The sequence below is a fragment of the Mesocricetus auratus genome, unplaced genomic scaffold (genome assembly GCF_017639785.1).
Source record: "Mesocricetus auratus isolate SY011 unplaced genomic scaffold, BCM_Maur_2.0 Super-Scaffold_100007, whole genome shotgun sequence".
Lineage (NCBI taxonomy): Eukaryota > Metazoa > Chordata > Mammalia > Rodentia > Cricetidae > Mesocricetus > Mesocricetus auratus.
This window is the reverse complement of record NW_024429191.1, coordinates 39086383-39100111: the sequence shown is the minus strand read 5'-3', so window position 1 is coordinate 39100111 and position 13729 is coordinate 39086383. Positions and strand designations below refer to the sequence as shown.

Sequence of the window (13729 nt, the reverse complement as noted above, 5' to 3'; positions counted from 1 at the left end):
GGTTTGTTGTGCAGTGTGACTTTGTGGCATTTCTTGGCTCCTAACTGCCATATACCTTACTCTTCAGAGCTGTAATACTTACATAGGGGAGACCAACCTCTCCCCTCAGAGCTGCAACACTTACATCCTGGATCCCTATTGCATATCAAAAGAGTACAGTCCCACTCTAAGCCTCATTTCATTCATTTTGTGAGGAGATATAGAGTAGCCTTTCTCCCATCTTTGCTACAGCAATAGAAGCCTTAACTAAGGCAGAAATTGGTTCTTAGCTAAGCAGGAACCCCAAATGTATAATGCTGTTTATCAAAACCCCTTAGCCTTGGATTACTTGCTTGCCTCCGAGAGAGAAGTTTGTGCCAAATTTAACCTGAGCAACTGCTGCTTACAAATAGATGATGAAGAAAGGGTCATAAGGAACAAGAAAAATCACTGTGCCTCAGTCCATATCTGAAGAGGCTGAAACTCCGGGGAATTGCTTGGGGATTGATTTTCAGCTTTAGGGGAATTCAAACCTTCATAAGTGTTATACTTTTTGATTTGGGAGACTTTGTTGAACTGGATACATGCACTGTCCCCGGCAGCGTACAAGTTGGACTATAGAAGGATTTCTAGTGGTTAGATAAAAGCCAGCATTCCTCAGGAACTTGTGAAATGAATTCCCCATCATCCAAAAGAAGTAATTAACTTTGCCTCTGGAAGAAGGGACATATGGCTCTCCAATGACATGTACCTGTGGTTGCTTATCAAAGCCCATGGTAGCCTCCAACTCCCTTAGTCCCTATTCCCATTTCAAAACCTCTTGCTAGTGACCTGGCCCCTGTCACCCGACCTCTACCCCAAACTTCTAGGCTTCTCCAGCTCATGGACTCAAGCGGCTACTCATCCTCCTTACAACCCACTATTCTCTACTGTTCCCTCCCGTGCTCTCTCCCCCACTCTACTCTCTTCTCTGCTTCCCTAGCCCTGGCTGTATCCAGCCTGTTTCTCTTTCATTTGTTCTGGACCTTTCCGGATACCTCTGAGCGTTCTTTCTCTCTTACCAACAATAAAAACCTTCCCCCTAATGGAACTGCCATTTCATCTGTTTCTTTACCACGCCCCCTCACATACACTGTGCTGCTTGGCTCCACTAGCAATAGTCTGTAGCAAGCCTCATTGAGGCCATTGTCAAAAGATGGCCACTCATGTAACCCTTAAACCAAGATTGTGTTCTTTGAACTCAAAAGAGGGAGTTCCAAGCATCAAAGGGGAGGAATGTGGTAAGGGCCTCCAAAGAGCAAAGGGATAATGTGACATAATCAGTGTGTGTGTGTGTGTGTGTGTGTGTGTGTGTGTGTGTCTGTCTGTCTGTCTGTCTGTCTGTCATATCTGTAACATAAACCACTCAACCAAAAGGGGCTAACCTGTTAAGGGAAGCTACATACTGAGAGCTTGGTTTTTGAATCAACCAGGCTAGTGCTAGCACAAATAAATGCTGCATCCTGGCAGATTGCCTTAGTGACCTTCCTCTGTGGAAGAATCTTGTAACCGCTTGACTAAGGGACCATCCCTAGCATGGCAGAGTTGTTTTGAAATAATATCCTTTTCTTTTGCAGAATTTCTGCCCGCCTAGTGCAGCCCCTAGGAGCCAAGCCACCTGAGGGTTGGTGGCTCAGAAAGGAGCAACTAACTTTTCCTCCTCTTCTGCCTCATGCTAGCCAGAACCTAAGTGTGCTTTGGGACTCCTTACTTCCTTCCAGAGCTCCTCGATGCTTGACTGCCAGCCACTCCGTGTCTGACCTCCATGCTGCTTCATCAAGCTGAGTGACTCGTGCTGCTTATCCTCTTCATCCTCTTTCTCCCTTCCAGGCAGCTCTGAGACTTACACTTGCCTGCCCTAGGGCATAGCAAGCTTTTTTTATTCATGTACACGGGCTGCCATACCCTGAGGTAGGGTTCAAGAGGTCAGTATTGGATGTGAGGAACACAAGGTTTTTATAGCTCAGGTGTAGAGTTTCCAAATGGGGGATTTGGCTGGCAAAATAGGCAGGGTTACAAGAGCAGAACTTGAAAGACATGATTGCAAGGTGGTCTAACAAGATAGTCATTAACAACTAATAGTCATAACTGTAAGCATTTCGGGATGGATTGGGTGGGGCAGGTATTCTGGCACTAGGGAGTCACAGAATACTGAGTGTTACACAGCCCAGATGGAAAGGTATCCTGGAGCTCGGGAGCCAAGGACTACCACAGGTTGCAGTAAGCATAGCAGCTTACAGCCCTGCCTCAGGGAAAGGCTTCCCAATGTATCTGCTCTGCTCTGGCAGGAGAGGGTCTTCCTGCTGGGATGTTTGCCCAGTGTAGCAGTTTTTCTCCTCCAGCAGGAGAAGGTTTCCCGGGCAAAGCTGCAACAAAGCTCTGCTCCTGGGAGTGGAGAGCCGAGTGTAACAATTCCACTCTGCCAGGGGAAGATTTCCCCAGCAAAAGTGTTAACAGCTCTGCTGGCTCTGCTTTGTCTGCTCTGCCCAGGGTGGCCTCTGCCCCACCGCAGCAGCAAAAGATCTTCACCAGAAACTCATCAAAGCGGTTTATTGGGAGGGAAGAATCCAGGAGAGTGGCAGAGGACAGCCAGGTAGCGTGAGCAGACACAAGCTGAACAGACACAGGGTTTATATAGGGCTTCCAGGGTGGGGATTGGTCAGATTTCAGTGCTGAGCTCAGATTGGCTAGAACTCTGCTCAGGGATTGGTTAGTTTTCTGCACAGGATTAGGGTCAGATTTGGCTCTGGTTTCAGGGCCAAAGTGTGTTTCTTTCTCTGGTCCTTTTTAGCCTTTTGCCTCCAATTTTAGTGCCAGAGACAAAGTGTGTTCCTTTGGCACTGGTTTCAGAGTCAGGGTACATTTCTTTAGTTCTGGTTGCAGGGCCAAAGTGTGTTTCTTTGACTCTGCTCAGGGTGTGTTTTTTTGACTGGTCCCTTTTCCCTACAGTAACAACCGTTTGAAACAAAGGAAGGGTCACAAGATGGTTATAAACAACTTTTTAAACAAAGGCATGGTTGTCCTTTCCTGGAACAGGCAGTACAGAACCATTTGTAATTAAGGAGGTTTAATCATAAAAAGGAATGAACCTAGTTTGTCTTTACTATAAGATGGCTTTTAAGCCTAAAATGAAGGCAGGCTGGTTCATTAGTAACACTTTTTTTCCTGCCTTGTAATTCCTTAATTGGCAGAGAACAGGAGTCGTTCTTGCACCCCTGGATAGTATTAATCAGGCTTGGCAGCAAGCAGCATTACCTGCTTAGCCATCTCTCACTCCCGTTTAAAAAAAAAAAAAAACCTCATGAGCTTTTTACAAGTGGGAAAAACAAGAGAGAAGCCAGTCACTCAATTGCACAGCTGCTAAGTGGTTAAAAACGGTTCTAAAGAAAAAAAAAACCTTCCGGAAGTGACAATGGAGCTTTGTCGAAAGTATGCAGCTAGGTGAAAAAAATGTTCGGTCTTTTATTAGCAAAACTAGGCAGAGATGTTTTGTGCTTAAATAGTAGTCCTTCTTTTCTTCATTATTTCCATTCAATGAGATTTCACAAGAACACTACAGCTAGAGGCGAGGGAGGGGAGCTAACTTCCGGCAACTAGCGGAACTGTTTCCATGGAGACAGAAGGGGGCGTTCCTCAGCCAGGTAAGATATCGCGGTGCTTGGCCGGCGGAAGTGACGCGCCTCCCTTCAGGCTTTGGTGGGTCGAGGGGCCCCTCCTCCTAGAGCGGCCGCCTTTTCCCGCGCGAGCCACCTCTGCTGTTTGGGCCACCAGCGGGGAAACATGGCGTCCGCCCTGGAGCAGTTCGTGAACAGTGTCCGACAGCTCTCAGCTCAAGGTAAGGCCTGGGCCGCAGGGTTGGGCCTGCATGCCCTGGCGCCGGTGCGGATGCTGGGGCCGCCCTTAGCTCTAACCTCTCCTCCTCGGGCCTCGGGACTTAGGGTAGGAGCGCACGGCTGCGAGCAGCACTCTGTCGGGCGCTGTAGTCTCCGCCGTCGCCTTGCTCCGTCTCGGGCTCTGGCGATTTTCCTTCCCCTCCCCCATGCCCCCCTCCCCCTAGCTTTCGGGCCCCTGCCACCGTGCGCCGCTTGACAGTTTGGGGGCGTGACTTCCGCTAGGCGCACTCCGAAGCACCCATTGGTCCCTTGGCCATCCCTTCTTTTCTATGATTGGTTTAGCGCTCTATCTGTCGTGCGGGTCTGGCCACCCTGCCCAGGCCTCTGGAGCGGCTGGAGGGGAATGCTTTCTGGGCTCCTTGGCTCGGAGACTTGAGCCTTGGTCCTTGGCTGGCCAGCAGCGCACACTCTGAATCCTTCCGTTCCTATTTTGGTCGTAGTGAACTCCAAGGGAAATCTCACTTGTCAGACTCCATTTCTAGGGCGTAGAATTGTTACTTTATTTTCCCTTGATTTACATACTGTCTGGTTCATTCATTTTATCATTTGAACACACATAATCTTGAGCCAGAAAAATATGATCTCTCCCGAATAGAGTTGAGGAAATTGAGTGGAGAAAGCAGTAAAAGTGCCTGAGACAGTGCTTCTCTTGGGGTACTATAAATATGGCTACAAGCTATTGTTGACATATCCCGAAAATTTCTGTGAGGTTAGACTCTTGTCTCTGTTTGTGAAATAGGGGTTTAAGGTGTGTAGGGGGGTTCTGTTTTAAGGTGTAAATGATACAGTATGAAACCATGCATAATAAATCGTAATTATCATTTTCCTTATTGATAGAATTAGTCTCACAGGCCAGTTACATACCTGTGAGTTTTGTTTTTTAGATATAGCATTCGTCTGTACCACACAAACAGGAAAGTAAAGTGGGAGTGTGGCAGTGTACTATTTTAACCCCAGCCAGTGCTACACAATGAGACCCACATCTCTAAGAAAACTAATTCATTAAGTGGGGCTGGAGAACAGATTGGCAAATACTAACTACCCTTCAAAGGACCTGAGTTCAGTTCCTAGCACTGTTAGTGGACTCCCAACCAATTGTAACACTAGCTCCAGGGGATTCAAAACCATCTTCAGGTTTCCTTGGGCACCTTCACTTACACACATACACACACACACACACACACACACACACACACACACACACAAAATATTAAAAATGCAATCAGCCAGTTGGTGTTGGTGCACACCTTGAATCCCAGCACTTGAGGCAGGAGGGTCTCTGAGTTTGAGGCCCAAGTATAGCACAACCATACAAGGTGACGCCTTTGCATCTGTAGGAAGAATAGTGCATACACTTTTTATGAGCTTCAAAGGAATCTGAAGTCATTAAATTATGGAAAGATGCTTAATAGTGTAGTGATACACAAACATCTGTGTGAATAAAGAGAAAAACTGTATGAATCCATGGGCAAGTGTTCCCATACTTGTGGACTGTCTAGACAAACGTGTAAGGCATTGGTAATAAATACTAAGTTGTTCCCGAGGAAAGGTAAGGGTGGCTGGAGTGTAGAATCTGAATGAAGAGGTTTCTGATAACTTTTGTATTATAAACATGCACTTATGTTTTCATTTGCTTTGGAGACAGGGTCTCATTATGTAACCCTGGCTGGCCTGGAATTTACAGAGACCCATCTGTCTTTGCCTCCTGAGTGTTTGGATTGAAGAAGTGTCATCACACTCAGCTACACTATAATATTATTTTAAATGGGACTTTTTTTTTTTGGTCATTTTGGAGATTAATTCAACAAACTATTGCTTGGCTGCTATTAGGTTCTTTATTCTCAGAGTAGAGAAGTAACATAGTCCCTTCCACTTGTGTTTACTTTGAGTTCCCTTGCCAGTGCAGTCCCTTGTAGTTGAGTGAGGGCACAGAGAGGGCAGATGGTCTCTTTAGTCATGGGGAACGGAATATGGTGTGAGCTCAGAGATGGCCTAAGCTGATGGTTGAATGGAGAGGTAAGTCTGGTAGTGTGTACAGAAGCACAAAGAGGAGGAAAGTGTGGGATATTGCTTTTCCTCAGCTTGGTGTGATTGAAGTTGTAGGGAAGGAGGAGGAGGAGGCATGGCTAGAGAAATTGCAGAAACCAGTTACTAAATTGGCTCTGGAAGTTCAGCTGAAGTGTGTGTATTTGTTTTGTTTTGTTTTAAGACAGGGTTTCTCTGTGTACCACTGACTGTCCAGGAACTTGCTCTGTAGACCAGGCTGGCTTCTTAACTCACAAAGATCCACCTACCTCTGCCTCTGTCCAGTGGATTAAAGGCATGTGCCACCATTGCCCAGTGTGTTTGGATTTCTTAAAACCTTTGGTGTTATTTGATTGAATTTGCACAGGAAGTAGACTTTGGAATGAAGATCTAAGTAGACATACATTTAGAAGATGTATCCATACAAGAGATGAAAAGGAAAGAAGTGGAACTGAGGAACTTGAGAATAAAATAAAATACTGTTGGTTGTGAGAGTAGTAATGCGTAGTGACTTCTGCCTTTGGGGACTGGAGGTGCTTTCTGGAGACCAGAGGAAATTGGAAAGTATTTTCTCTGACTAGTTTTGAGACATGGGCAAGTTTGTTCTGGTTCTTCCTAGTACAGGAAGACATAACAAATCCTCTTAAGGTTCACACCTTTAATCCCAGCACTCAGGAGGCAGAGATAAGCAGATCTCTGTGAGATGGAGGCTAGCCTGGTCTACAGAAAGAGTTCCAGGACAGCCAGGGCTGTTAACAGGGAAACCCTGTCTTGAAAAACCAGAACAAACAAACAAAAACCACAACTTATCTTTAAGCACTTTGACTTTGAGAAGGAGGTCTGGTTTGATTTCTTTAATTTGGTTAGCACCCTAACTGAATGTTCATGTTCTGTTTGATTTCTTTAATTTGGTTAGCACCCTAACTGAATGTTCATGTTCTGTTTTGCAGGGCAAATGACTCAGCTTTGTGAGCTGATCAACAAGAGTGGAGAGCTCCTTGCGAAGAACCTGTCCCACTTGGACACTGTGCTTGGGGCTCTAGATGTTCAAGAACACTCCTTGGGTGTCCTTGCTGTTCTGTAAGGGGCATTTTTTTTCTTTTATATTTTTGTACTTGTTATAACCTGCACTTTTTTCACGTGCGTGAGTTTTATTCCAGCAAGCCATTACTTCTTCTTGTATTTTTTCAGTTTCGTGTTTGTTTGGAGACAGGGCCTCTCTGTAGCCCTGTTTGTCCTGGAACTCATTATGCAGATCAGGTTGGCCTCAAACTAAGAGATCCACCTGCCTCTTCCTCTGAATGCTGGGTTTAGTATGCACCATGACCCTTGACTCCAGTTTTATCATTTTTTGAAAGATTTATTTGACTTTTTTTTAAGTTTTTCCAGACAGTTTCTGCATATAACAGCTCTTTCTGGCCTAGAACTCATTTTGTAGATGAGTTTGTCCTCAAACACACAGAGATCCTTCTGCCTCTGCCTCCTAAGTGCTGGAATTAAGGGCATATGCCACTGCCCAGCCAAGATTTATTGATTTTATGTGTATGAATATTTTGCTCGCACATATGGGTATGTACAGCATGCATTCTTGCTGCACACAAACGTCGGAAGAGGGTGTTGTATTCCCCTGAAACTGGGGTTATGGGTGGTTGTGAGCCACCAGGTAGGTGTTGAACCTAACCCAGGCTGTCTACAAGAGAAACAGGTTCTTTTAACTGCTGAGTGAACTCTCCAGCTTCCAGTTTTACATTTTGACTCATTATTTGTATTTATACAATTTTGAAATTTTCTTTAAATTATTTTTTAAAGTTTATGTGTACATGTAGGGGGGTGCCCTTAGAGGAGTCAAAGGTAATTGTGAGCCACTTGACAGAGGTGTTGGAAACTGAATAAGGTCTTCTGCAAGACTCTCTGAGCCATTTTCCCCTGGGAAATTTCTTTTAAACAATAACTGGCTTTTACAACTATAGGCATTGTAATTTACAGGTAATCCAGAGACTTACCCACATTTTCTAACTTAGAAAATAGGTAGAATGAAAGAGTAGGCTATGGTGACTACAGTTAGTGACATGTCTTCCAGGGCCTGGCACAGATTTTCAAGCCTATTGAAACTAAAGTTCTTTGTAACAGTGTCTCCGTAGAATTTGTTTTGCTGTTGTAATATATAAAAATGAGGCTGTTGTCAGGACATTTAAAATAATAAACTTCTGATCCCAATCACACTAGGAATTCTGTATTTCTTTTTTTAAAAAATTTAGATGTATTTTTTTCTTACTGATACAAAAGAACAGATGGTATGCATATTTGAGATATATGTAAAAACATACTTTTTATATGTATTTGTTTGTGTGTGTTTACATGCATGTGCAGAGGTCAGAGACAACTTGTGGGAGTTGGTTCTTTCTACTGTGGGTTTCAGAGGTCAAACTCAGTCATAAGCCCTGTATGCACCCTTACCCAACTCTGAGCCATTTCACTAGCCCACTATTGAACACAGGCTGGTTCTGAACTCAATATCTTCCTGACTTAGCCTCTCCAGTGCTAATGCCTATAATCATGAAAACATTTTGATACTATAAAATGTCTTACCATGTATGTTAATTATAAATAGACACTGTGTGGAACTTGTATCTGAAACCTCACTTAAATCTGTATTCTTTTACTTAATGGAATGTGGAGCCCTGAGTTGCTATTTTTTATTAGGTAGAAATCATAGTGCTTTGTTGACTATTGTGAAATTGTAATAATTGTGAAGCATAAAGTGACATTGTTAATTAGACCTATATAGATGGAGATAGGCCAACTAAAATTTGGATATAGGAGAATCAACCATTTTTCTTGGAATTAATTTCAGTAGTTACTGTTTTAAGAAGTTTGCTTTAGTGCCCTAGTGGTGGCAGCTTTCTCTCCTGAAATTCTCTGCAAGCCCATCTGAAAATGTCTCATGGCAGCAATGCCACCCTCTGCCTAGTTACTCAAGATGGGTCATCTGAGTGCTCCCTGTTATGTCTGCCCCTCTTTCTTAGTTTGCCTATCAGCTAGTTCTTCCAGTACTCCAGGTAGAAACAACTTGAAACTGGCCACAGCATCTTGAACCTGAGCTACTGCCTCAGCCTCCCATCACACCATCTCTCTCTCTGCCTTACTTGAGTGCATTCTCTCTAAAACAGGGACAGCAACAACAGATTATAAAAAAGCTACTATGAGTATTTTATTTTGTTTGTGTGTGGAGATGTATAGCGATCAGAGGACAGACAACTTGCCACAGTTGGTTCCCTCCTTCCACCGTGTTACTCTTGGGGATCAGATTTAGATTGTCAGGCTTGAATGCAAATGCCTTAACCTGCTGAGCACTTCAATGGCCCTGGCTGTCCTGGAACTTTCTTTGTAGACCAGGCTGACTTCAAACTCGAGATCTGCCTGCCTCTACCTCCCAGGTGCTGGGATTAATGGCTTGCACCACCACTGTCCAGAGAGCAACTGATTGTTAATCAAATAAGTGTCCTGACCACACTGGGGCTTTAAAAAAAAATTAAGTTGGATAGGTATTAAAGGTGTACACCTTTAATCTTAGCATTTGGGAGGCAGAACTAGGTGGGTCTCTGTGCGTTTGATACCAGCCTGTTCTACTTTGTGAGGTCTGGGACACCCAGGGCTAAGTAGAAAGGCCCTGTAAGAAAAAAATGCTGCCCTATTTTAGGGCTATTTCCTTAACCTCTGTTTGTATCTTTGTTCTGTATTATGAGGAGGGGAAAAAAACAGTCCAGGAATATTCGATGAACTCTGATACTTTTTTTTTTCCCCTGAAACAGGGTTCCTCTCTGTCACAGTCCTGGAACTCTCTAGACCAGGCTGGTCTCAAATTCAGAGATCACCTACCTCTGCCTTCCAAGTGCTGTGATTAAAGGCGTGTGCACTACTTGCATATTTGATGCTTGTGGAGATCAGAAGAGTGGCTCCAATCCCCTAAAAATTAAGTATGTTTATGAGCAATCATGTAGGTACTCTTACAGGTTCTCTGCAAGAGTAACAAGTGCTCTCAGCCACTGAGCTATCTCTGCAGCCCTGTGGTGCTTAATTATACAGACGCAGGGTGGACTTCAGGCTTAAGTTGTTTCTGCTCTTTACAAATGAAATATAAAGTAATTTGGTTCTTTTTCTCCCTATTCCAGGTTTGTAAAGTTTTCAATGCCCAGTGTTCCTGACTTTGAAACCCTGTTCTCACAGGTTCAGCTTTTCATTAGTACTTGTAATGGCGAGCACATTCGATATGCAACAGATACGTGTAAGCTAATAGTATTTCCTTTTCTTGGATGTATTTCCCTTTGCAGTATTTATATTTTCAATATTTTGTTATTTTTGTTATTGTTGCATCTAGTTGCTGGGCTTTGCCATCAGCTAACAAATGCACTTGTGGAAAGAAAACAGGTAAGAAATGTTATTCAAGTATTCATAGTTCTGTTAAAATGTGTGCTTGAGTCATTAATATAGTAAAAGTCTAGGCTCGGTACTCAACATCCCAATATGTGTAGTTTCTTGAGAGCACTCTTTGGCTATGATGTGATGCCTCCAGGGAGGTGACTGGTGGTAATGATTGTTTTTGAAACTGCAAGTCTGGGCTGGAAATGTGGCTCAGTGGTAGAGCAGTTACTTGGCACATATGAGGTACTGGACCACATGCCCAGCACTGAAGGAAGAAAACAAAACAAAACAAACTAAAAGCTACCCTTTGTATTATAATAATGGTATTTTTTTCCTTTTAGCTTTTGATTATGATGATTTTAATCTTATAAAACACTGAAAGGATAATATAAAGACTTCTTATATCTCTTGACTTAAAGTCTTCAAATGTTAGCGTTTCACTGCACTTGTTTATTCCCTCCCCTACCATGGAGGAAATTCAGTTGTAAATATTTGTTCATCTTAAATACTTCAGTGGGAGCTTTCTAGACATTCTCATAAACCACAGTGAAGATGGCCAGCCTCTGGAAATGGATATTAAGATAATGCTCTCACAAAACCACAGACTCTGGCCAGATGTGGCTAGATACATGGTTGATGGTCTCTCTAACAAAAGCAGACCTTATAGTATAGGTTGGTATTGATTGTTTCTCTTTAGTTTGCTTTCATTTGGAATGGTTCTTAGACTTTGCCTTTGACACAAATTATAATTTTGGTGTTTCTTTTTTATTTGGAAATGAACTTTAGGGCCAGGAGGCTAAAGGCAGAAGGAGCCTTTGGTATTCTGTAGGAGCACTAAACAGTCTGGTTAGAAGCTGTGGGAGAGTCAGGCGTTGGTGGCGCACACCTTTAATCCCAGCACTCGGGAGGCAGAGGCAGGCGAATCTCTGTGAGTTCGAGGCCAGCCTGCTCTACAGAGCAAGTTCCAGAACAGCCTCCAAAACAATACAGAGAAACCCTGTCTTTAAAAAAAAAATAGTTGTGGGGGTAAAGAGATGACTCAGCAGTTAAGAGCACTGGCTGAAAATCTGGGTTTGATTCCAACCATCTGCATGGTCTCTTACAACTGACTGTAACTCCAGTTCCAAGGCATCCAGTGCCCTCTTCTGGTTTCCAGGCATTCATGTGGTACATGCAGATAGAAAACCTATGCACATTAAAAAAACAAAAATGGCTTAGTAGTCACAACACTTGGAAGGTAGAGGCAGGAGGATCATGCATTCAAGGTCATCCTTGGCTACATATCTAGTTCAAGGTTAAACTGGCCTACACATGATCCCTGTCTTGAGGTGGGTGATACTACTGTGTTCTTCCTGAGTGGTTGGGGAGAGGAGAGGAGAGCTGTTACTATGCCTCTTTATTGAAAAAGCCATAAAATTATGTGGGTATATTCTAGCCTCATCCTCTGACCAGAGAGTAGTGCCTCACTTGAGGGTGAATACTGTTGTTTATAACTGAGTGTGGAAAGAACCTGCTTATGATCAGTGGTTATAGATTCAGTGTTTAGGGCTAGTCTCCCTGTGAAAAACATGCAGTACCATCATTCACTTAGCTTCTGTTATAGTGATAACTGTAACTATTAGGAAAGTACTCTATTTTTATGTACATATGTATGCACATGTGTGCCTATGTATGTGAAAGTCACAGGTTGACACTGGGTGTCTTCTACCTTGTTTTTGCCCTCTGACTGTCTAGACAGCTAACTAGTAAGCTGGAGAGATCCTCCCCTCTCTGACTCTCTGTACTGCCACATCCAGCTTTTAAATGGGTCCTGGGGATTGAACTCAGATCCTGATACTTACATGGCAAGAACTTTACCAACTGAGCCATCTCCCCACTCAGCAAAGTAATACAGTTTATTACTGATACTCATTGTAAAAGAAAAAAAAAGGTTTTAATTTAAAATATACTGAAATTATCTAAGTATTCTAAGAAATGTATCAAAACACTTTCTGACTGAATAGAGGCAGACATTTCCTGACATAGTGTGGAAACCTTATTGCTATGTAAGGAACCTATCAATTAGTGTTGTTTTTTATTTGTAAGTGACAACATAAGATCCAATGTGCTGCCAACTTTGAGAACTTATCTGAAAGAGATGTCATTTCTGACAGCCCCTTCGAGGAATTGGCATCCTTAAGCAAGCCATAGACAAGATGCAGATGAATACAAACCAGCTGACCTCAGTACATGCCGATCTCTGCCAGGTATGCAGCAAGTGTGATTCACACCTGGTCATTGGTGTGAGGCTGTTCGAGGGGTTGCACAAGGGTGGAGAATGTGTTAAGGGGTTGACATTTGTGGATGGGGGTACAGATAGGATTATTGTAATGGTTGTAGCATTTTTTTGAAGTTTAAGTCATTTTCTGTTCAATAAATTATAGAACTTAAAGAGTAAAAACACATGCAGTGTTTTATGCTTAAAACATTATTCATTTAGTTATCTTATGCTAAGTAACTCAAAGTTTAAAAGACTGCCCAAAAGTGAGGATGTATGATGAGGTCTCTCTGCCACAGTTGCTAGCCACAGTTCTTCTTTTCAGAGAAAACCTTCGTTGGTAGTTTCTTGTGCATTTCTTCTACAGATACTTTACACATACAAGCAAGTGTATACACATACTTTTTCTTTTTTTCAAGACAGGTCTTCTCTGTGTAGACCAGGCTGGCCTTGATCTCTCAGAGATCTGCTTGCCTCTGCCTCCTGAGCACTGGGATTAAAGATGTGCCCCACCATCACCCAGACTCATACTTACCTTTTCTTAAAAAAAAAAAAAAAGGAAAGGAAAGAAAAGCTCACAGATCCAGTAATCTGTGTAGATTCCTGTATATCTTGCTTTTTCCTATTTGATGCATTTTAAAGATGAATCTGTGATCTCTGTTATGCTAGACAGCATTCTGTAATGTAGGTTGCACTGGAGCTACTGTGGAGTGTTTTGTGATATGGATACCTCTGACACATATTTCTTTTCTTTTTCAAAGTGCTTTTGGGATCGGATAGCATATACCTAGTTTTTATTTGATTTGATTATTATTGGGGTTTTGTTTTGTTTTGTTGAGACAGGGTCTCTCTACATAAGCTCTACTTGTCCTGGAATTCATTATGTTGATCAGACTACCCTCAAACTCACAGAGATCTGCCTGTGTCTGCCTCCAAATACTGGGATTACAGGCATACACAACAATACCTGATTGTATCTAATTTTTAGAAATGGTTGCTCAGTGAATCTGCAGACATCTCCACTGTTGCCATTGTTTCGATATATTACTTTCCTTGTGTGCTTGCTTTTTGTATTTACACACTTGTGTTTTTTTGTTTTGTTTTTAGTTTTTTG

At 42.9% G+C, this 13729-nt stretch overlaps 1 protein-coding gene across 3 annotated transcripts in view; it reads left to right on the top strand.

The window, feature by feature from the left end:
• Positions 1–3695: 3695 nt before the first annotated feature.
• The window catches only part of Cops3 (COP9 signalosome subunit 3), a 30910-nt gene continuing 20876 nt past the window's right edge, over positions 3696–13729 (top strand). For all 3 annotated transcript variants that reach the window (XM_013111674.3, XM_013111675.3, XM_005067691.4), the window contains exons 1-5: positions 3696–3853; positions 6887–7016; positions 10109–10221; positions 10315–10364; positions 12512–12604. In XM_013111674.3, coding sequence (XP_012967128.1) covers positions 3799–3853; positions 6887–7016; positions 10109–10221; positions 10315–10364; positions 12512–12604 — 441 coding nt within the window. In that variant the 5' untranslated portion in view covers positions 3696–3798. The remainder of the gene's footprint in view (positions 3854–6886; positions 7017–10108; positions 10222–10314; positions 10365–12511; positions 12605–13729) is intronic.